General features: G+C 36.7%; 1 protein-coding gene across 1 annotated transcript in view; it reads right to left on the bottom strand.

The window, feature by feature from the left end:
* SPATA7 (spermatogenesis associated 7) overlaps window positions 1-22,882 on the bottom strand; it is a 44,181-nt gene that overhangs the window by 10,698 nt on the left and 10,601 nt on the right. Inside the window, exons 2-5 of the mRNA XM_054828465.1 lie at window positions 21,356-21,436; window positions 20,622-20,714; window positions 18,998-19,045; window positions 8,190-8,323 (exon numbers count right to left, since the gene is read on the bottom strand). Coding sequence (XP_054684440.1) covers window positions 8,190-8,323; window positions 18,998-19,045; window positions 20,622-20,714; window positions 21,356-21,436 — 356 coding nt within the window. The remainder of the gene's footprint in view (window positions 1-8,189; window positions 8,324-18,997; window positions 19,046-20,621; window positions 20,715-21,355; window positions 21,437-22,882) is intronic.

Raw genomic sequence — 22,882 nt, 5'->3', positions numbered from 1 at the left:
TAGGGAGGGGAAAAAACAACCAACCAAACTTGGAAATCCTTATACATTTGTTGAAAATTCATGACATTTCAACCTACTAATATATAGTATAGCATAGTATTATATTACTAGTAAAATAGTAATACATAGTATAGTATATTAACCTATGTAATTCATAGTATAGCTTGTAAACATACACATTCTATCATCCAAATCCTCAAAGAGGTGTTCTTAAAAGTTCTAAGCAATATGATTCTTACTGTTTAAATACTGCTACTGTTACTGCTTTGAATCTACACTATTCCATTTCTTCCCTTCCAGAACCACCTAATCTTTTAGATTAAAACTCAACGTGATGAATATACATTTTGTGGCACATAGTAAATGCTATTTAGAGGAATATTAAAAAATGGAGATGGTTTACCATCAAAATTAAGTCGTGGATCACACTGACGTCATACCATATATTTCCTTCACAACAATTTCACACAACAATTTTCTCCCACATCAGTAAGACCTATCTATTCTATTCCAGTACCCCAAAATGTCCATAGTTGCTGATGCCTAATGCAGAGGTATTTTTATTTTTAGTTAGCTGAGCCAAAATAAGCCCTTCTTGATAGTGCCTCATGTGAGCCAACTTTATTCTACTACTACAGCATAATTAAATGCTGAACTGATAACATGCAGTAACAATGCCAAACAAATGCCTGTGTTAGCAAGCAGTATCATAAGGCTTACCAGTGTGATTGTTTGCATATAAAGTACTGGCAGTGGTAGCTCAGCACTATAGAAAACAGATAAGACTGGAAAGTTTCAGAATCCACCTATATAGATGTTTTGAAAAGCTAATTCCATACCCTTCAGTAGGTATTATAAACAGCTTAATTCTTCTTGTATACTTTTTACTCTCAGTGATTAAAACAGTTCATGGAGCTGCAATATAAATCAGATTGTAGAACATTTGTGAACACATGATGACTGATGCCCTGCAATATACAAAATAATAATAATAAAATATATTAAGTGATATTAGTCAATTACGCAACTACACCTCATGAAAACCACACGTCCTATTCCTTGGAAGCAGTTGAGCTGATCCTAAAATAACACAAAGGTACAGAGAAAACATGACAATATCCTAAATTTAAGCATTCCTTATTTATGAGGAAGCTTAGGGCAGTTCTTTTCTTCTCCTCCTCAAACGTACCATAAGTAGAACAGACTAAGTAGCTAAGGTAGTGACTAGACAGAACTGCAAACTCAAGTCATGTCTGTGTCAGTCTTGAGATGTACTCATTCAAGTACTGAGAAAGAATGTCTTTTGAAGCCCTTATCCTGGGATAAAACCTTTACTGCCCAAACAGGTAGGCAGCTCAGCCTTCAGATACACAAAGAAACAATATGAGGAACAAGGATCTATGTTGGTGACTTCAAAAAGATTTTAGGGAGTGTCAGAGAACGCTGTTTGTCTGCAATTTGTCACCAAATTTTCAGAAAATTATTTGTACACCTGTGTTGGTATAGGCAAGTTAACTGTAAGCAAGTATGTTCATTTTCTTCTCTAATCTGTATCTATAAAAACATCAGATATTTAGCTGGGAAAAAAAGATGACAAAAACATGCCTATAAAAATGCAGTAACACACTGTTTGAAAGATGTTTAGCTCTACCCTTCAGATCAAATAAAAAAAATTATTGCATGGAAGTATCACAGCTTTGGACATGAGCACTATCAAGAACTATAACTAAGGTAATTTGGAGTCAAGAATCTTGACACCTATCTTCCTTACCAATATATCTTCCTATTCAATCAACTGTAATGTGTTTTGAAAGATACAAATTTACTCAATGATACATTTCAGCAATAATAACTCCCTTAAAAAGATTTCATAAATTACATACTTCTGTTTCAATTTTGTTAGTCACAAAATTGGCGTAAACAGAATATTACTTGCAGCAAGCTTGTATAGGGAGGACCCCTGAATCTTCACAGACTCTGTGGAAGAGAAAGTTCAGTAAAAACAGATCAAAGCATACCACTTGTCATCTGATTGGGAAGAGAAGTAACACAGAGAAAGAATCCAGACTTCGAAGTTACTTTCACTTTCTAAAAGAAGTTTAGTTTCTCAACTCAAAAGCCACTGAGGTATCAGCTGCCTTATAAAAACAAACTTTGAAAAGAAAGCTTGCTAAATCTATTTTCACATAAAAGGTCCAAAGGCACCTCTCACTGGGGTCACTGAAGTCACACCAACATAATTTAAGTCTTGAAATTAATTTGTTCTTGTACAAAAAGGTCTTCCAGTAGAATAGTTCATCTACCATGATAAAATGAGATCATAGAGACACTTTATGAACTGCACTGTCAAGATAGTGAAGCTGCAGTTTTATAATAAATGAGCTTCTAATTCTCTTAACTCGAGACAGCTCCATTTATTAAACCACTTTAATATTGCTCTAAGCGGGCTGAGCGCCTGCTCTCTGCTGCCTGGACAGAGAAAGGTCTCCTGTAGTAAGCTGTCATCTGTTTCATCTGTTCATTTCATTACACACTTCAATAATTAGTTAAGAAGTGAGAAAGGCAACAGAGAAAATTCACACAAATATGTGAACAAATAAGACCTGTATGAATATAATAGTTTGCTTACTGGCATCAATAATAACCATTTTTCTCATTCAAAACTATGTTTCTGTTATATTCTTTCCTTTTGTGTGTGTGTGGTATTTCGTTGTACAATGTGGTACATTCCTATTTTCATCAAATACTGTGATGTTATTAATAAAGGGTATTACTGAACGTGCATATGAAAATGTATTAATTCAAGCAACCAGCGTGAGAGGTGATTGTCACTGTGAAGCCTGAAAGGAAATCTGTACTGAACATTTCTGATGAAAATGTCTTTCTTGGATGCTCAGAAGGTTCTTCTGCTTTCTTCAGTCACTTACATCTCTCATTCTGACAGAACTAATTCAAATACAATACATCTTCAGACTGTTAATATCATAACAGTATAATAAATCTTTAAATATGAAGCATTTGAGTAGGCAATTCACATAGCCATGCACATGTGCTGCATACAAAATTTACAAGAGAGATCCGAAACAGTTAATGGAATTTCTTAATCTGTGTTTCATATGCACAAGCAGATGTTCATAACTGTCATTCTTAAGAAATCAACAAAGTCTCAAAAAACAGGCTGAAAGGGATCTTGAAATGTCAAGGCAATGGCAACCATACTTCAAATGGTTAAAAGCCTTCCTCCAACTGACTTTTGGCATGGATTAATTTATTTTAAAAATTTTGTTAGCAGCCAGAAATGCCTATTAATAGGATTATCTGAACATGGAATATGAAATACCAAGTCCTGCTCATATCAGAGATTTTTCTCATGGCCAGCTCAATTCAGGTTTTTTTGCTTCAGAGGGAAGTCATACTGAGCTTCATGCAGTTTGACCCACTGAATCATGCAGATGAATGTTTAAAAACCCAAATCAGCTTTGTACAGAAAAATAAAAATTAAAAATTTAGGGATTTCACTAGGATATAGCTTTCCATCCCTGGCAGCAGTTGGACAGACTACATAGTAGTGGCATTCTATGTGTAGACATCACGGTATTTTCTAGACTGTATCAAACAGCCTTTTCTGTTTTGAGAAATCGTAGAGTAATTCATTAAAGGAGGAGTATATACTAAGTAATTTGCTGACAGATAAATGAGTGGATACCCGTAAATGTGCTGCTTATCTATCCTCAAGCTTTTCAGTCTAAATAAGTCTCTAAATACTTGCTTAAAAATTACATATTCTCAAAGACACACAAGTACAAAGTTAGCAGCCCTTTCAGCATCCATATTCTTAGTTTATCATCCTATTTTAATTAACTTTCACACATGGTGTTAACCATCATTATTATGCTACATGGAAAGAGAGGAGCAGAAGAGAAGTACAGTTGTCCCCAGGACATCTCATGCTTTCCTTGCCCCTCTGCTTGACTATGAGAGATAAACCACTGAAGTAATTCAGTTGCTAGCGATCCCATCCAAAGATTGCTCCATTGCACCATTTGAAAATGAGCCTGCTCTTTAGCTTCTCACTTAGGTCTTCTGCCCAAAGTAGGGAAATGCGTGATGCACTGTAAAAGTCTATCACATCTTAACCCACAGCTCGAGATGGAATATTTTTATTTCTGTGATCAAAATACTTTCTTTGATTAAAATCACTGATTATTTCAAAAAGTCAGTAATGAAATCTAGGTAACCACAACAGAAATAATTTTCTCAGTTCATTACACATCATAGCAGATTCTCACATTACAGTAACTTTACATTTATAACTAGATATAACGGATAAAGAATTCACTGCTCTTGTGCATTTCAACCCATGTGCAAAACAAAGAGCAGCCCAGTCAGGTTCAAGACACATTATAGCTATTCAATTTCGTAGTTGGGTCAGCGTATAATAAAATACACTGACTAAACCACAGAGGTTTTAAGAAATGTATAACGTGTAGTATATAATACCATGCACAAAGCACAGTCTCAACTAAAAACAGTTTCTGGGCTCTACTGCAGCATTAAACAAGAATAATAAATGCAGCTACGTTAAAAATGAAAATGATGAAATAAAGGCACCAGACTTACCAGAATACATAAAAAGGGAATGCTAATGAATGAAGCCTTTTGAAAATAGAAAGTCAGGTGCATACATCAAAGCCGGTTAGCATGTATTTAGCCTGTAATTTAGTCAGACATTGACCTTGTCAGTCACAAGGGTTATTATATTTTTATATACATATATATGTATGTATGTAACTCTTAAATTGATATACATTTTACAAAAGCCACATTTTATTTGGCAAGAAATTATGCATTATGAAAGTAATTTCTTTAATTTTTATATTCTTACATTTAAGCGTAACAGTGGCAAAGCCAGGAGAATTCTACATGTCTCTCTTTCTTACATTCCTCCTGTAATGTTGTAAGATGCTTATTAAGCACTGGACCACATTCTATTCTTACCATTACCTCCTTGGAAACCTGGAGTACTTCCAAGGTTGACTGCTTCAGATTTGTGCTGAATCTCATCCCAACTCAGGAATATCCTAATTCAACAAAACAATTTTTGGAGCAGTTCCACAAATAGAGGATATATAATCAGCTTTTTCCTAGTGGCAACAGTGACAGCAATAATATGATTACTGTGTGGCAAAAATCTTCTACATTATCATATACTTTAACAGGCTTCCTTAGAATTTGTTTTCCAACTGTCACCTATCCTGATGGCTATAAAAATACAATTAGAATGGCTAACTCATCCTCACAACGCATTAGAAGACATCTAATCATTGATGTAGAAGAATCCTTCCTTGGTGTATAAACAAGCATAGGAAATCAATGCATATTTTGGCAAATGAAGTAAAGTTTAAATAGGGCTTCATTTTTAGCATAAAAATATGACAGCCCATTATTTCCACTGCCTACCCTTCTACCAGAAGGCTTGCTTATAGATTTTCACTTCTTACTGACTCACTGGTGTTCTTGATATATACAATACAGTGAAACATATTTTTTAAGTCCAGCAATCAATGATTTGATTAACGAAGTGCCAAATAGTATTTTAATGAAGATTACTCTTTGCATTTGTAAAGTTAAAAAAACCCCAGAAACTAGAGGCAAAAAAAGTATTATATCAAAAAATTATGTTTTATGTGTGATTAAATATTAATTTAGCAAGTCTCCCAACATCACTTTCTAAAATAGACTTTTCAGTTGATAACTTGAAATTCAGACTCAGACAGTTTGTTGAATTACACCCTGAGGCTAGCAAACATAAGGAAAGCTGCAGTTTCTGCTGACATGAAGACTACGCTTTTAGGACAAATGGTGGGAAGGTACTTGTAAGTAATTAGAAGAATTGGGACAGATATTATTTTAGAAAGACCTTGTCTTGAAAAAGATTAGAACAAAGGAAAAAAGGGAGTCTATTATAATGCTACCACAAGTGCATCCTTTCATTTTAAAACTGAGAATTTATCATAGAATCACAGAATGGTTTGGGTTGGAAGGGACCTCAAAGATCATCTAGTTCCAACCCCCCCTGCCATGGGCAGGGACACCCTCCACTAGACCACATTGCCCAAAGCCTCATCCAGCCTGGTCTTAAACACTTCCAGGGAGGGGGCATCCACAGCTTCTCTGGGCAACCTGTTCCAGTGCCTCACCACCCTCACAGTAAAGAGTTTCTTTCTAACATGTAATCTAAATCAACCCTCCTTCAGCTTAAAGCCATTACCCCTTGTCCTGTCACTCCATGCCCTTGTAAACAGTGCCTCTCCATCTTTCTTGTAGGCCCCTTCAGGTACTGGTAAGCCGCAATTAGATCTCCCTGGAGCCGCCTTTTCTCCAGGCTGAACAACCCCAACTCTCTCAGCCTGTCCTCATAGGAGAGGTGCTCCAGCCCTCTGATCAGCTTCGTGGCCCTCCTCTGGACTCGCTCCAACAGCTCCATGTCTCTCCTGTACTGGGGCCCCCAGACCCGGACGCAGTACTCCAGGTGGGGTCTCACAAGAGCGGAGTAGAGGGGCAGGATCACCTCCCTCGACCTGCTGGTCACGCCTCTTTTGATGCAGCCCAGGACACGGTTGGCTTTCTGGGCTGCAAGCGCACACTGCCAGCTCATGTTGAGCTTCTCATCAATCAATACCCCCAAGCCCTTCTCCTCGGGGCTGCTTTCAATCCATTCCTTGCCCAGCCTATAGTTGTGCTTGGGATTGCGCCAAACCACGTGCAGGACCTTGCACTTGGCCTTGTTGAACTTCATGGAGTTCGCACGGGCCCACCTCTCCAGCCTGTCAAGGTCCCTCTGGATGGCATCCCTTCCCTCCAGCGTGTCGACCACACCACACAGCTTGGTGTCGTCAGCAAACTTGCTGAGGGTGCACTCGATCCCGCTGTCCATGTCGCTGACAAAGATGTTGAACAGTGCCGGTCCCAGTACCGACCCCTGAGGAACACCACTCGTCACTGTTCTCTACTTGGACATTGAGCTGTTGACCACAACCCTTTGAGTGCGACCATCCAGCCAATTCCTTATCCACTGAGTGGTCCATCCATCGAATCCATGTCTCTCCAATTTAGAGACAAGGATGTCGTGTGGGAAGTGTCAAATGCCTTGCAGTAATTTATGCAGTAATTAGAGATAGATTTTAAGCACACTTTATTTGGTATTGCAATGAAATAATTTAAGGAACTTCTCCTGCCCTCAGTTTGCAAAGTTTTGGAAGGACAAAAATGGTATTAATAAAAAATAAAATTTGGATTTTAAATATGACATTTCCTCCCTCTTCTTGTGCATGCCTGTGCTTTCATCCATAACTAAGAGCCATGTACTAAATTTTAAAGCATTATTTCTCTGCACTGCAATAAGGTCACACTCAAGACTGCCTGCTGCAAAACCCAGTCACACAGAATGAAAGCAATGGTGAGTTTTCTGTACTACTTGGAAATGTTCTCCAGCTCTACAGATATTTAAACAACATATGAAGCATTTGCTGTAGAAATTAACAGAGTTAAAACATTATTCTAAGTTGCAATTGGTTCTTTACAGTGTTGAACAAGAGAAGGTAATTTATTAGGCTATTTATTTATTATTTGGAAATATATACCACATATCTAGATGAAATGCCAGCCAAAATAAGTGAACCTATGTATATAGACAAAAAAGCACTTATTTTGATGGCTTAAGTACTATTTTCACTTTTAATAACTGCAATTTGAGCATGTAGTATACTCTTAGATATGAAATGTATTTCTAAGGTAGGACTTCCATGATACAGAAAAAAAAAAAGAAGATTCTTGATTCTTCTGCTAGGAAGGCTAGTGGTAACTAGAGTTCTGCCTCAGGAAATGGTAGGAAGCTCTGGAATGACAGAGAGGACATGGGAATTTCAGCTGAGATGAAAGCGAGAGAATTCATGGGTAACTAGAGTTTGTATTTACCACAAGCACTCTTCTTCCAGATACCTGCCATCTTTGTCGGAAGGCTGAGATGTGCATTTGGTGTTGGGCACATGCCAGGAAGACCCTTGTCTATTTTCTGCTGCTTCAAATATGCCAGGCCTCCCTCTAGAGCTGCTGCACAGCAGCGATCAGCTGTTATTCTGGGAGGCAAGTAGACTATGATATCTACTAAACGAAATTAAAATATCTACCTTTCCAAAAGAGGATGGCAGCAGCCTTCCACTCTCTCTTGAGCTGGATCGGGAGGCAGTTTTACCCACACTCATTTCCTCTTCACACCTGGCTATCTTCTTTTTCAGTTTCTCTCTTCTTTGCTGGTCAGCAACTTAGAAAAGAGACAAAGTGTGTCAGATCCAAACGGAAATCTTATTCTTTTTTTGTCCTAACTGATTAAAAAATGCCACAGGGGTTTCCAATCGCTGAGCAAAGTCAGACAGCAATTATGAAAAATTACTTCTATTCTTAGAAGAAAATATTATAATATGCTGGTAGCTAAAGCTGTATTCTCATCTCTCACAACTAATGCAACACTACGCAGGAATTCCAAGATCAGTATTGCTAACGGAGCACTCTGCTTAAAGACTTACAAGTTTGCTCTCAGACTTTTATGGATGGAACTCCTTTGACTACTCAGTATTTCAGCAAAACCCAGCATGTTTACTGTCAGTAAATTTGACACGTAAAAAAAAAACCCCATGCTTGAACCATGGAAAAATAGTCTCCCAAGTACAGAAATCCACAGCAAAACAGCATCTTCATACCAAGAACACAAACAATGAAGACAAACACTGTGAAAGGGCCGCTGCTGCAGCAAGAGGGAGAAATGTTATCAGTCTACACTGGTCTACAGTCCAAGATCTTGTTCACAGTGTCCCTGTAGCACAGAAGATGAGTGAAGTATCTCTGCCATCGGATAAAGAGAAGAGCCCAAAAGATGGGTACATTTTCTGTGTTTGAGTTTGCTATCAGTCACCTACATCTGATATCTTGCATAATACAGCCCAAAGTTTTTGTATATGGTGAGCACCCAAGTGCCACAGATGAAGTTCACAAAGTTGAAAAATCCAGATGAGGCTGATGAAAAACATTAATAATTTCATTTCCAAATAGGAATGAAGAGAGTTTATATAAGCAAGCATATTTTTGAGGTCTATATAGACAATGAAACCTGTTTTAATTCTTGACTAAATTTCTCATTCACTTAACACAGACCTAAGTGTACGAATGGTTTGTTTGAAACAGACACACAGACAGCAAGGCCTTTGCAGATTTCTTCTTTGGTTTCATAATGTATTTATATCGTACTCCGGTAGACGCCAGTCTTCACAGACATTGTTATACTTAATGCATGGAAATGTCAATAACTTCATGGATTGGTGTGGTACACTCTTCTAGACAGCTGAGAACTACAGCAATCTGAGGACATTTAATCAACCTTTAAAACATACCCATCTGTGTACATTAACCCTACAGACACATTAATCTCTAGAAATTAGTAAGTATATGTATTCATTTTATTAAACATTTTAGTCCTCTTTTAAACTAGAAATTATTCTTTCACATGCAAAATCCTTGCTCTCATTCCTCAGGGAAATCCCTCTTTCTCTCAATTCTTACAATTGATATGTAAAATACAAAAGTAATTTATTTTATCGCTGCTGATTTATTCAGCATATTCCATTAGAATACTTACAATATGAAGTTGCTTTTATTACTGGAAAGACATTAGCTGAAGTTAAGGTATGCTAAATTCTACAGTTCTGAATTAAAAATATGCCTTCTAACAGAAGGAAAAATATATGGTTCCATTAAATAATTAAAACTCAATATTCTTCTTCCTACACTGAATTATTATTATGTGGCTATTCTAAATTGTTATTTCTAATTGTGTTTGTCAAAAAAATTAAAGATGAGCACTGAAAAATTAGCTACAGGTCAGAACTTTTATAAGTTTGAGATGATAGATAAATAATTACTCATGCTAGGCCAACAGAGTGTGTCTGTGTGTGCACATGGAAGCTGTAAAATCTCAAGTCTTGCCCTCAGGTAAAATGGTGATGGCTGAAGTGAGTGTTGAATAAATATCTAGGGAAATATTGAATGAATGAGAGCTCTACAAAGCAAAAATGCAAATCATACAGAAGTACAAGTGTCTCATTTTGTAAGTGCGAGTAGATGCCTCAAACTGAGATTTCCTTACACTGAAGTGCTTACGTGGAAAGTGGGTTTGTCTAAGACAAGACACTTTACTGCATGTTCTGCCTGGATATGATGGCTTAACAGGAGTTTCTGGGCAAAGTGCAAAGCAGTGTGAATATTACTGCAAAACTGAGTTCTCGTGTTGTCCTTACTCTGCTCTTTACAGGATTAAGTCTGAGATTTAACACACATGGACAGACTCTGCCTTTACTACTGGCATTCAAAGCTATAGAAGCCAACTACTACAAACCTCCTCCAGGACTGTGTGCTACGACTCTTCTCAGCCAAAGCACGGCTTATGCCCATGAGTAAAGAAAGAAAGAACAGTAAGTATGCCAGCTAAGGCTATCTTTGGATGTCAGCATGACCCATTGGGACTACTGTCAGCTGCATGGGAAACGTAAAGTCTTTGCCTCGCACCAGTCATATAGTGAGCTTAGCTCAGCTAATCCATTAAGTGCGTTCCAAAAGCTATAAAGTCACTCACGCATACTAAAAGACAGAGCAGACATATGCAAAACAAAACAGCACAAAATCCCAGCAGTTGCCAAATTAGGGAATTTTCAGGCTAGATCGGCTGTAAAAGCTAGGAACTGTGAAACCAGCAAAGCAAGAGATAAAGAAATTCTTCTTGAAGAGAGTTCATGTAGCTAGATGTAAGCTAGGATAGCTCTGAGGCAGTCAGCGAGTAACACAGGCAAGGGCAGGGGTACAGAGAGAAAAACACGCATGCTGTCTGCCTCCCATTACTTCACATGCCCTTTCCTCAACCAGGGACTGGAGAATCCAGTCTTTCCATTTGACTTTAGCCAGACAGAAAATGGTATCATACAAATGGCTTGAACCTTTGAGGCACCAATTACAATATTACAACTGATCGGAGCTGAAGATACTTAAGGCTGCCATAAATAACCACTTGTCCTGCAGCTGTGAATATATTAAACGCAGAAAGAACAAGACCAGCATTCAGGAAGAACCATGCAGTTTTAAAAGGGAGATTTATCTGTTAATTGGAAAGGCTGCTCACTGTTGAAGATATCTTCTGCTTCAAATCAATCACAAATATAGCTTCTTTAATTTTCAATGAGGCTAATAAACTAAATTTGACAAGAGTGCCCTTGGCATACTGTCACAGACCAGTGGGAAGTAAACATCAACTACATTTGTTAACAGATACTTAATAAATTCACTGCAAGTAGCTTTTACTGTACATTGGCTCCAGAAACATCACACTTGTAGCATTAAATACGGGAAGAGTTTGAGACGATAAGTATCTTGTGACAAATAAAAGAAAAAAGAAAACCACTGGCTGTTTTTTTTTTAATCTCTTTAAAAAGGGAAAACTAAATGTTTAGGAATAAAAAATAGTTTCTATAGATCCAAATAAGGAGTCCCTTTTAAAGCCTTAATAGAGACTTTCAGATTAATTATATCTCATTAACTGCTGCACTCAAAACCACCACAAAGATTTATAGTATAGTAAAAAGAAGATGTATTAGAATATAAACAAAATACTGATTTTTGTATATCAGATAAATTCAGAGTCTGTGAAACTAAATTCCATAACTTCTTGCACTCACCTCATGAACCTGTTCTCTTAATTCTGTTGTCAATGAGAGGAAGCACAAGAAAGACCATGGATTTTAAAAGTTAAACTGTAGCGTTCTCCATAAAGAGCTACCTATAAAACACTGATCAATCTGTCATAGAAGTGACATTTTTGCCTAGACAAACACCCTTTTAGCGAAGACCACACTACACTTCCAAAGCAGAGATGACATCGTTACATTTCCCTGTTAGAATACTCCCTCTATAGGCTCCATTCTTTTTTCCTTAAGTCTAGGCTGCAGCAGTATTTCTAGACACATGCTTAGACTTTTAAAACAAATCATACATACCACACTCCTAAGCAGCTTGAAAGCTCTGTGCTTATAAGGATAGTACGGTTTGGAATGCCAGTGGTTGTCCTTTGCTCTGAATTTCCAAACTCTAAATTTATCATGTGTCACATCCCAGTACAATTGGCAGTTAACCTTCAAGTTATTTAAATTTTGATGTAAATAATTCATGGCAGACAATGAAATATTAACTTAGATTTAAATTGAGTTCTGCTTGCAGAACAATGTATCTCAAAAGAATTGTCCGACAATGAGTGTTTCTCCATTATGTTTTTATATCAGCTATTGTTGCAGTAACACACTTCTGGTTATTATTTCCCTTATGAATTCTCTTAAACAAACAATGCAAACATCAACCTTATTTCTGCTGAGCTTGAAGTGCCTGCAGTGACCATAATTAAAGTGTTTAGCATATCAACTGGTGATATTACTTCTGCAAGCAAGCTCTTCCTTCTGTAAGAATTTTTACTATCAGTTTCCTAGCTCTACACGAATCCCCAATACACCATGATTTAAGCACCTGGGGTAAGATTTCATCAAATGCAAACTGAATTTTGCCATTAGGTGTGAAGTTTGGGTTTCTCATCAGTATAAATCTAAATTTCTTAACACAGCAATTTTAATTTTCATAATTTAGAGATGATTCTGTAGTCCTTCACATCTATTATGAGTAGCACTGTTTCATCAAATAAGGGAGGAATCACCATAAAAAAGTGACAAAGGATTTATTAAAGGCTTAATATTGCAGCCTTGCTTATATCGAATAGAAAGTAATGTTTGTATCAGGGTATGTACGTCAGAAATGTGATACTGCTTGGCAAAGCTACTAATGGCAAAATTTGGCCATTGCTAAAGCTTGGAAATAAAGCCTAACAGCGGGACATGAATCTTTCAGAGGAATTTCAGCAGAGGCTAGAAGCACAGGATCCTTGTATGGGTTCCTCATCCGACAGATATCTCGTAGATACTTCTGTCAGCCATACGAAGAACACAGCTGCCTGTGCACAGCCTACTACACGGAAATGGTGAAATGCTGCACCAGTGCTGAAGAAAACTTCTGAGCCTGCTCAGGTAAACCTGCATTCGTGTACCCTAGAGAGGGGTCCATCTGGCTTCTAGGTGGGCTTGGACAGTGGATTTTGTCTCAGGGTACCACTGGGGCAGCCCTCAAGGACAATTTAGACATATTGTACTAGAACGCTGAGAATAAGTTGAAAGCATAATTTTATTCCTGTTCTCTGGTATGCTATAGCTATTTTGGGATCCTCAGTAATAGTGGAAAATGGTATAAACCCAACAACATCCCCCGTGGACAGATGGTAAAGCTGGGTAAATTCAATTAAAAATCAGGGACACATTTTCAAAAATAATAATCGTTAACTACTGAAACAACTACAAAAGGACATTATGTTTTCACTATTTCTTGACATTTACAGGTTACGACTGCAGGCCATTCTTGTTTATGTGCTTTATTTACCATATTCAGTATGGTTGCTGAGTTCCATTTTAGCACAACTGGATGAAATTTTTGGTCTGCTTAACTCATGATGTCAGACTAGATGATTTAATGTCTTTTCACAACCTCAAACTCTCTGAAAAATGTATTTTGATGTATTGAATACATATCTAAAATGAATTACCTCTCATAGAAAAGAAATAAAGCCTTTCTGTAGAAGAAACCTTAAAGTAAATAACTTCTGCAAAAAGAAAGTAAAATTACTACAGTTAAAAGTACAGGCTCATAAGGATTTTTTACACAATGGGTTTTCCTGCTATCCGAAAATTCAGACTTGATAAATATACTAGAACATTTTCCAAAGACATACTTGAACTCTGAAAACATACACATTAAAATTAGCTGAGTGTTTGACTTTAAAGAACTTATATTAGTTGCTTGTAACTTTCATTTTCAGAAATGCATATGTAAGGACAAGACTCAACAGAAAAGTTGAGAATCAAAGATGGAGAGATTTTGTGAAAGCTTCCTGTAAAACAGCAGCAACAACAAAATATGTAAGACAGCTCTTCATAGATCTCTGCTTTTCATAGCATAAAGCGTAGACAGATATAATGTAAAATATATGATCACACGAAAAATTAAAATTTAAATACAAAATTATATGGGAATATACATTTCTTGATATTTCTACTTGAACCTAACCCCCAAAAAAGTAGAAAAACAACATTACTGATCAGTGTGAATTGTTGTCTCTCCCCATCTCTCAACCTCACCCACCCTCCCAAGTATTCAAGTTCCATCAGGCTAAAATAGATTTCTGGTGGCTAACTTCTCAGAATACTTTTTTTTTTTCTTTTTCTTCTTCTTCTTCCCCTCCCCCTTGGTACCAGAGACACCTGCGTTCCCAAGCACACTAATCACCGGGTTTAGGCTGTACTATCAATATGCCCTGTGGAAAAACCTCTAAACATATGGGTTGAAAAGTTAGTACTGTTAGAAACCAGGCATGTGTAGCAGCAGCTGTCTTACTTGGCACAGCTTTTGTCAAGTTTTCTGGCACAAATTCCACAATCACAGACTTCTAATGGCCACTGGTATCAATCAACATGCTTGGACTAATTCTGAACATAGAAGTTTCACATTTCAAGAAGTTTCACATTTTAACAACTATTTTAAGTCAATAAGGCTGATCTAATACACAAGAACATGCTCCCTGTTTGCCCAGTGGCATGGCAGCTTGCCTACTTTGCTGCCAGCTAAGATACCAGGAAAAGAACAGTGGAAACTAAATCCACTTTAAGGACAGAACACATTCAGTTGGCCAGGGAGAGTGCCAACTACAGTATCATGTTTAATTCTTAAACACTAATGACTGATTCATGGCAACAACCCCAAAGGGAAATACTCACCTGCTATTTTAGCGGTGCATGAAGCACATTTTCAGGGGATGTTTATTAACTCTATCTGCAGGAATTCTGTTTTGTAACTCTATGCTATTAATAAATCTTAGCATTTCAAACTGAAAATTTACCCCTCTTCCCAAATCTCTTTTGAAATAGAGGCCGAATGGAAACCTTATTTGGGATGCAATAAGACAAGGAATACAAAAAGAAAAACATAATGATATGCTTCAGTTGAGGTAATGACAGGCACAGAACTACTGGAAGAATAAAGCTGTAAACGCCTCAACTATAGAGATTCCCCCGATACTCAGTTATATTGATGTTGCAACTGTGCCTGCACAAATTGTGTCTCCCACCTCCAGCAAGGAAAAAGAAATTGGTCTGAAAATATTCTAAAAATCATTTTCCCTTACCTTCTTCCTCAGCACATTTTCAATACTTTTATTGCCTAAGCTATTGGCTGTCATCTCCACATAAGCTGCTTCATAAAAGACAGAGGAAGAAAAATTATTCTCCAGTGCATTGCCAGAGACACTACGAATGATATCTTGCACTGAGCTTAACACTTGAATGTGTAACACTTGGTTGCGCTACTATTACAGTACAGAAATATGTAGTTCTTGATGAACAGTGCATAGAACAATAGGAAAAAAACCCAACCACTCTAATTTCAGGTAGGAAATAAATTGAAATTATTTTCAATTTCATTTGAAACATCTAGAGTTTATAAGAATAGTGCAATATATGTCAAGTGACAAAACATATGAAGAAAGCAGGTCAGAAAAAAATATCAGTTACATGCACTCATTGAGTATTGATATTAATCCTCAAAAATTTTTATTTAAAAAGGATTATCTTAAGTATCTGGTACAAATGCATACATGAAAATCCTGAACCTATTGCAGTTGAGACACTTCTGCTGTTGACCGTCATGAAATGACAATTTCAACTATGGCATCTAAAACTCTTATATTCCACCATCCAAAATTTGCCTTTTAAAACTGGAATTACCAGGATAAATGCTTTCAGGTAAATTCAGTTCTAATCCTGACAGTGTTTGAATTGGACGTCTAGAAAAAAATCTTTCAGCTATGCAGATATTGTGACACTGGAACAGGTTACTCAGGTGGCAGAATCTCCATCCCTGGAGGTTTCCAAGACTTGGCTCACTGATCTAGTCTTGGCAGAAGTCCTATCTTGAGCAGGAAGTTCAAGGAGCACTAAATGACCTCTGAAAGTCCCTTACAAGCAAAATTTCTGTGTTTCCATGAAAGTAGGTACATGACTGAAGTTAAGCTTCCAAAACACTACCGCAAATGACAATGCATACAGACTGAGCTCTTGAAGAGAAATCACTAGACAGGAAATCTATGAACCAGTGTCTCTCATCTCTCTTGGGTAGAAAGACCCTCTTCTGAAATGGTGAACAGAACCAGTAAGCAAGCTATATAACTTTTAGCCTTGTGTCTGGGGCAAGTGCTGAACTCCAGTGAAATCAGATGTTGAGACATTTCTCTCACTCTTGCATAAAAAAAGAGGAATCTCCTACTGCAAGAAAAACAATTGTTTGTAGCATTTTATGCAGACAATTTAAGATGCAAATGGGAACATTTTTCAGCATTGCAAAGTAAAACCACTATGTTGAGGAATACTCTAATAAAAAGATAAGTTTGCTTTATTACTTTGCTTTCTATCCTTCACTCAGCCCTCTCATTTTTATTAGAGAACATGAAGCATCTCACAAAAAACCTGAAAACTGGGGCAGAGGCATAATACTGTCTTGAGAAATCACTTTCAGGGAAAAAATATAACATTATTTCTTGCTTTGTTAAACAGATTTTTAAAAATGGCAAATTCTTTGTCACTTGATAATTGCACAATTCCTCTCGGTGCAGAACATCAAGCAAACAAACTATATTTTAGAACTTAGCTAAATCTAAGGATAAAAAGCTCTAATCATAGTGGATACTCAGCTCTGGGAGACAGAGAAGTAACTCCCACATTTTTTCCAAATGAATCCTGTACTACTGACTAGGATCCCAATCCTTGAGCTATGATGCTCAGCTTCCCTTTATGAGCTAGCTCTATTTTTGGAATATAATAAAATTTCAACTAAGTAACAATTAGCACTCTCAAGTCTTAGGCTAGAATAACAGTAGGTAAATTGAGGATTTTTTTTTGTAATCAAAGGTTATAGTTTTGTTTCCCTAGCTTTAAGTGTTCTTCCTTTGTGAACAGGAAACATTGTCTAGGGCTGTGTTGGTTGTATGCATGTTCTAATAAGGTAAAACACAGCAGCAGCTTTTTCCAGCCCAGTTTGAAACTAGGTGAAAGAGCAATTTAGTAAGGATTTAGCGTACCAATTTTATCAAACAGATGGGTAAAAACAAAAGCAGCAACAAAGGTGAAATGTTTCCGTTACACCCTGTATAGGAGATTAACGTTCTGTCTGTGGCCAGGACAGAGTTACATAGCCAGACACCGGTCTGAGTAAGATGAACTGAAAGAGGAACATATTGCACAAAGCCTTGCTATCTGAAATGGAAATTTCCTTCACTACAGAGCACACCTGTCAGTGTCATGAAAATTATCTGTTAAGGTTAAGGCACTGTCCCTGTCTCCCAAAATGAACTCATTATTCAGGGAAACTCATTGTGGTGTGAAACACACAAGCTATCAGCTCAGAAGCATTTTATCTGTAAAGACAGCAGACTCTAAAATAAACGGGCATTTGTTGATGTTGAGAAAGCCTCAGACCTGAAAAGGCATGGAAGAATAATTGTTAATTAGAGAACCTAAGAAAAATTCTAGCAGATGCAGAAAGAAAAGCTGTACACCTGTATTTTCATGCTTGTTTCAAAGCAAATCTTGGCAGAGCTAGAGCATGAGAAGGAAGACTTTTTTCAGATGACTCTGCAGAACAGGTGATCTGAAATTCCCACTGCAATCTGCAGACTCTAGATATCCCTGCAATACTGTTACTACTTGTGCTGCACCTTTTGAAAGCACGAGAAGACAAGCCCACATATAGCATCTTTGATCCTGGTGCAGCTTGTTGCTTAATTCAGTCTCAACCCATTATGCAGAAGTACTGAAAAAAATTCCAATGAAAGTGAGTCTTTCTGCCAAAAGGATGACTGATTTCCTGCATCAGCTCCAGTTACTTTGATCATTTTACAAGGCAGTATCACTCTGGTTTGACTGGATTTTAGACTAACCACAAAGTATTCTGTCCTCAGAAGATTTATCTTTCAATCCTAAAAGAATACTTTAATTTTTCCCAGTACCTCAGCAGTTGTAACTAAATACTGAATTGGAGAAAAAAGAACTTTCTCCAATTACACTAGAGAAAAAGACAGATAGATAACTGGAATATACCTTTGTTATTTTAACAAACAACTGCTATTTATCCCCTTTGACTAACACACTTTATTTAGTATTCCATAAATCAATGATTTGAAAGTATTGCTCTTCAGCTAACACTATGAAGTAAGGCTACAGTACTGGTATATTTAAACAGTGTTAAGAAATGAGACAACTCCCAGAGAAGTAACTGCAGTTTAAGGCAGGCTGTGGGGCTGTGCGCTTGTAACTGGCTCTGTTTTCTACAAAATGGAACAAGAGGTTTCAGTCCCGATCCCTGGGTGCTCACATTCCCAAAATTCCTCTAGACATTGCCCTAGTAAGCTCTCTTCTTGAAAGTTCAAGCTCATGTCACATCACAAGAAAGGTGAGAGAAAATGATTAAATTCTCCTTATGTGCTCCATTAACTGTGTGGATGAAAAGAATCCTGAGCAAAACTAATTGCGAGCCTAAGCACAGCTAATCACTAACAGACCAGGTCCATCTCACTAGCATTACATTCACTGCAGATTCTTACAAATAGCTGGGGCAGTATACAGAAAGGTGAAGAAACAAGCAGATACATGAATGCTTTACTTAGGGTTATATTCCACTGTTACTCTTCTATTTCTCTGGCTCGTGTGCTAAGTTAGTTTTACAGAAACTTTTGCAGAATTAATGTATCACAGGTACTTACATTTGATGCTGGTCAACCTACTCTTGGGCACTGAACAGTCTACAGCTGCTGAAATAAGAAAAAAATAAATGTGTGATTCAATATTTACTTAGTATTTCAGTCGCTAGAAAAAAGTAGCAATAAACCAACACAGAACAAAGACTAATTTAATTAGAACACAGCAATTTTTTCTATATTTTAAAATATGTTAGTTATTGTGTATTTAAAGTATTAGACTGATATTAATAGTCAGAGAATTTTCTACATAAAGATGTTAAAGTAAAATATATACTTGAAGGAAGAATCATCATTTAAATGAAGATTCCTTACAAAAGCTTTCTATACACTTTGTGCTGATGGCATTTAACTGTACACCTGAGGATAGTGAGTATGTTACATGATAGAGAGATGACAGTATATTTTTGAGCATGGACTCTGGCAGAATCTAAAGCCCTGAAAGTGTACCTCTCTTTAAAGCAGACATTAAGAAAAGGAGAGATGGTGAAGAGAATCATCAGAACCACCTCCAAACCCCTATTTCTGAAAATACCTAGAAAAAGAGTGTACAATGTTTTGGGAGGCATTCAAAAATACTTCTCTCATAACTCATATCCTGTGAACTTTTATGCATTTAATTTAAATATTCAGGACATCCTGTGAAGCCCTAGCATTAATATCTCTAGGACTGACATCCCCAAGACAAGTTTATACCATCAAGAATGAAAATAGGCTGTGAACTGCAAACAACTTTAACAACTATCTACAGACTTTTCTTAGCTCTGTGCATGATATTAACTTTTTAAACACAGTACTTCATAATCCTTATATGACCTTAAAAAAAAAAAATCTTTGGCTGTAATACAGTTTGTTTTCAATTAAAGCACTGACAAGGGGGTATTGTCAGTGCATAGTGGAGTAAACACATATTTCTAAACCCGAAAAAATTTTAATCCGGATCTCACCATAATTAGGAAATATACAAACTTTTACAAGTTTAATAGGTTTTTAAGTTCCAGATTTCATATTATTTGTCTTTTGATAAATATAAGTACCTTCTAACATCAAAATACATGCAAAAAATTGTATACATGTTTAGTGCTCAATAATACAGGTTAGTAACATGATTTTCTCATTTGCGAACACACAGGACAATTTTCAAAGTCCTTAAAACTCCTTAGTGCCACTGATAGAAATATGAACAAAAGATAATAAACATTTTTAAACAAACAAACAACAAAAAAGAAAAGACACAGTGATCTGAGTTTAACTGAAAATGTTCTGCATTCATTCCTAAATGCTTGCTATTGTGACTATCTCCATGATTTTCAGTTTAGCAAATCACTTCATAATTCATTATTTCACCAAAAGCAGAATGAAGAGAATACAGAATAAAGTACCCTAAAAATAAAGTAGTATCTTTGGTAGCACTTAAGGAAAATGTTTTCATATAAAACTTCCCATTCCAATAACACAAAAGTATCATTAAGTAGCAGCCATATCTCCTTGCTGACATCAGTCTAAGCATGAAACAGGAAGAAAACTACAGTTCCTACAATCCAATTCATTTCTTCTTGATATTACCCTCTTCTGAGAGAATGAGCTAAACCTGGGGGTAGAAAGTTCATTCATATATGCACATTTTTACCTTTGGCTGAAAGGATTTTGTTATAATGAAACACCATGTGATCTCTGATCAGGTACTGGCTAGTTAGACTTCGGGAGGAGTCAATGCAGAAAGCTGTAAGATTAAAATATATTTAAAGATTATAAAGGCAGGCACAAAAATACTACAATTTTAAACAGTTATTAACTGCAATTCAAAGCCACAAACTTTAAATTATGGTGTGCTTAACTTCTTTGCTACTATCACATGAAATCATCCTGTCTCCTTTGTTTTTTCTTCCCCACTGAGCCATTAACTCAATAAATAGCTACAGAAGTAGCTTCAGTTGGACTATGAAGATGTCAGCATGGAAACTTCCTGTTTCTCCATTCTATGCTGTTTTGAAAAAAAGTGTCTGAGGTGGCAGTATGGCACAGAAACACATACTAGCCCATGTAAACTACTGGCTGTAATGGAATATGTTTAACCTTAAGGGTTCTTTAAAGCAGTAACCATATTTCTGTTTCAGCTAATATAGATGTGACATCTACATATATTTGGATATCTTGCTGTTTCTAGCTAGCAGTACAGTTAAGGCAAAACTCACTCCTCAAAAATACTTTCAGTAATGCATACTAAATGTAAGCACTATTAAACTTCACCAATTGAGCTCAATGCAAAGGTTTTAATTATAAAATCACTTTAATCATAAAAGAAATTAATTCACCTAAAAGGAACAATGCCAACCTTCTGATAAAAGCACATGTGTTACTCACCATTACTCTTAGTGCTCAAGTGTCCTTTAAACGGACTTGCTGGACCACATCTGGGAATGCCAACAGCTGGGTATTCACTCACTTTAAAAAGTGTCAAAGAAAACAAAATAAATGTTAGAAAAAAGAAAATGTGTATCTTGACAGACAAGATAAAGCAGAGAATCCTTCCCCAAAGAACTCACAAATGACTGTAAAGCACTTTTTTCACAGAGGAAAAAATCATATTTAAAGGTTAACACTATTACTGAAGTACAACAGTGTACTTAAGTAACTTAATCTAAACACCAAGATAGGATGGTAGTGCTTTCACTGGTTCAGGGAGTCAACAGTGGAAGAAACCATTAGATCACTTCAGTCTGAACTTTACATTGGTCATTAAACTGCACAGAGATATGGCCAGAGTTTTGTACCTATGATAATCTCCCATTTGTTTTAAAGATCTATTGATCAAATTTTATCATTACATCAAATGACTAACATGAAAAATATTTTGTACGTAGACAATGATTGTGGTTAGTATTGCACTAAAATGCAAGTTTAATAGATTTAAGGAATTACGCTTGTGTGAAAACCATCCTATCAATAAGAACACACTATTTCAAAAATCTATTGTTAATGTAGGAGGAATTTGGTTTACCATTCAGTCTTCTGGCAGTTTGATAGACTGGTAACTCTATAAACAAGCGTAGGTGCTGACAAAACATAAATGACCAGTTGTTCCAAAAAATGAAGGAATGTGAATTAAAAGCTTTACATCTCCTTCTTGAATATAAATGCTGTACTGTCAGACTCACAACCACTGTCTGTTATGCAACCTATGATTTAAAAATCTGCACCTGAATTAATTAAGAATCTGAACCATTTTTAGAGCAAATTTTAACAGGAGATATCCTACTACTACAAATATTAGTGTATACAAAGCATTCCTTTAAGGTTTCCAAGACCCTGCTTAAAACGTAAAGCAAAACAAACAAGATTACTTTAACAGAGTAAATATACCACACTTACTTGACATCAATTATAAAACCGTGCAGACAATTTCTACAAATTTATTATTACTGTCAAGGTCCATTCCCATTCTACTTCTCACCTGTCAGTTTGAAAGTCTGTAATTGCCTTGCAAGCGTTTCCTAGCAATTGGAGGCACTAAGAGCTGGGGCAGTAACTCTACTGCTCTACACTTAGCGGCCACCTCCAGCTTTCCACCCTTCATCGGATGAAGCAGCATGCTGGATCTACCCAAGACAAGTGGGAATCTCTTCTCAGTGGCCTTCAGCTGGGTCGACAAAGGCAGACATAATTACAAACTGACTGGGAGGTGCAACAAGCCGTGCCACATGTGTTAAAAGCCCCTTAATTCTACCTCTCATGGCTTCTTACCTCCTGCATGCCCAGCACTTGGTTTTCCAGGTTTGGCTTTTTTTTTTTTTTTTAGTATTTCCCACTGTTATACAATGACCGTTACAGTACTATTGCAATTACGTATGTAACTACTACATTCTGTAGCTCTACTTTAAGTGCAACAGC

Source organism: Grus americana, chromosome 5 (genome assembly GCF_028858705.1).
Source record: "Grus americana isolate bGruAme1 chromosome 5, bGruAme1.mat, whole genome shotgun sequence".
NCBI classification, from domain to species: Eukaryota; Metazoa; Chordata; class Aves; order Gruiformes; family Gruidae; genus Grus; species Grus americana.
The sequence above is the reverse complement of the archived record's forward strand: the minus strand, read 5'-3'. Positions and strand labels throughout refer to the sequence as shown.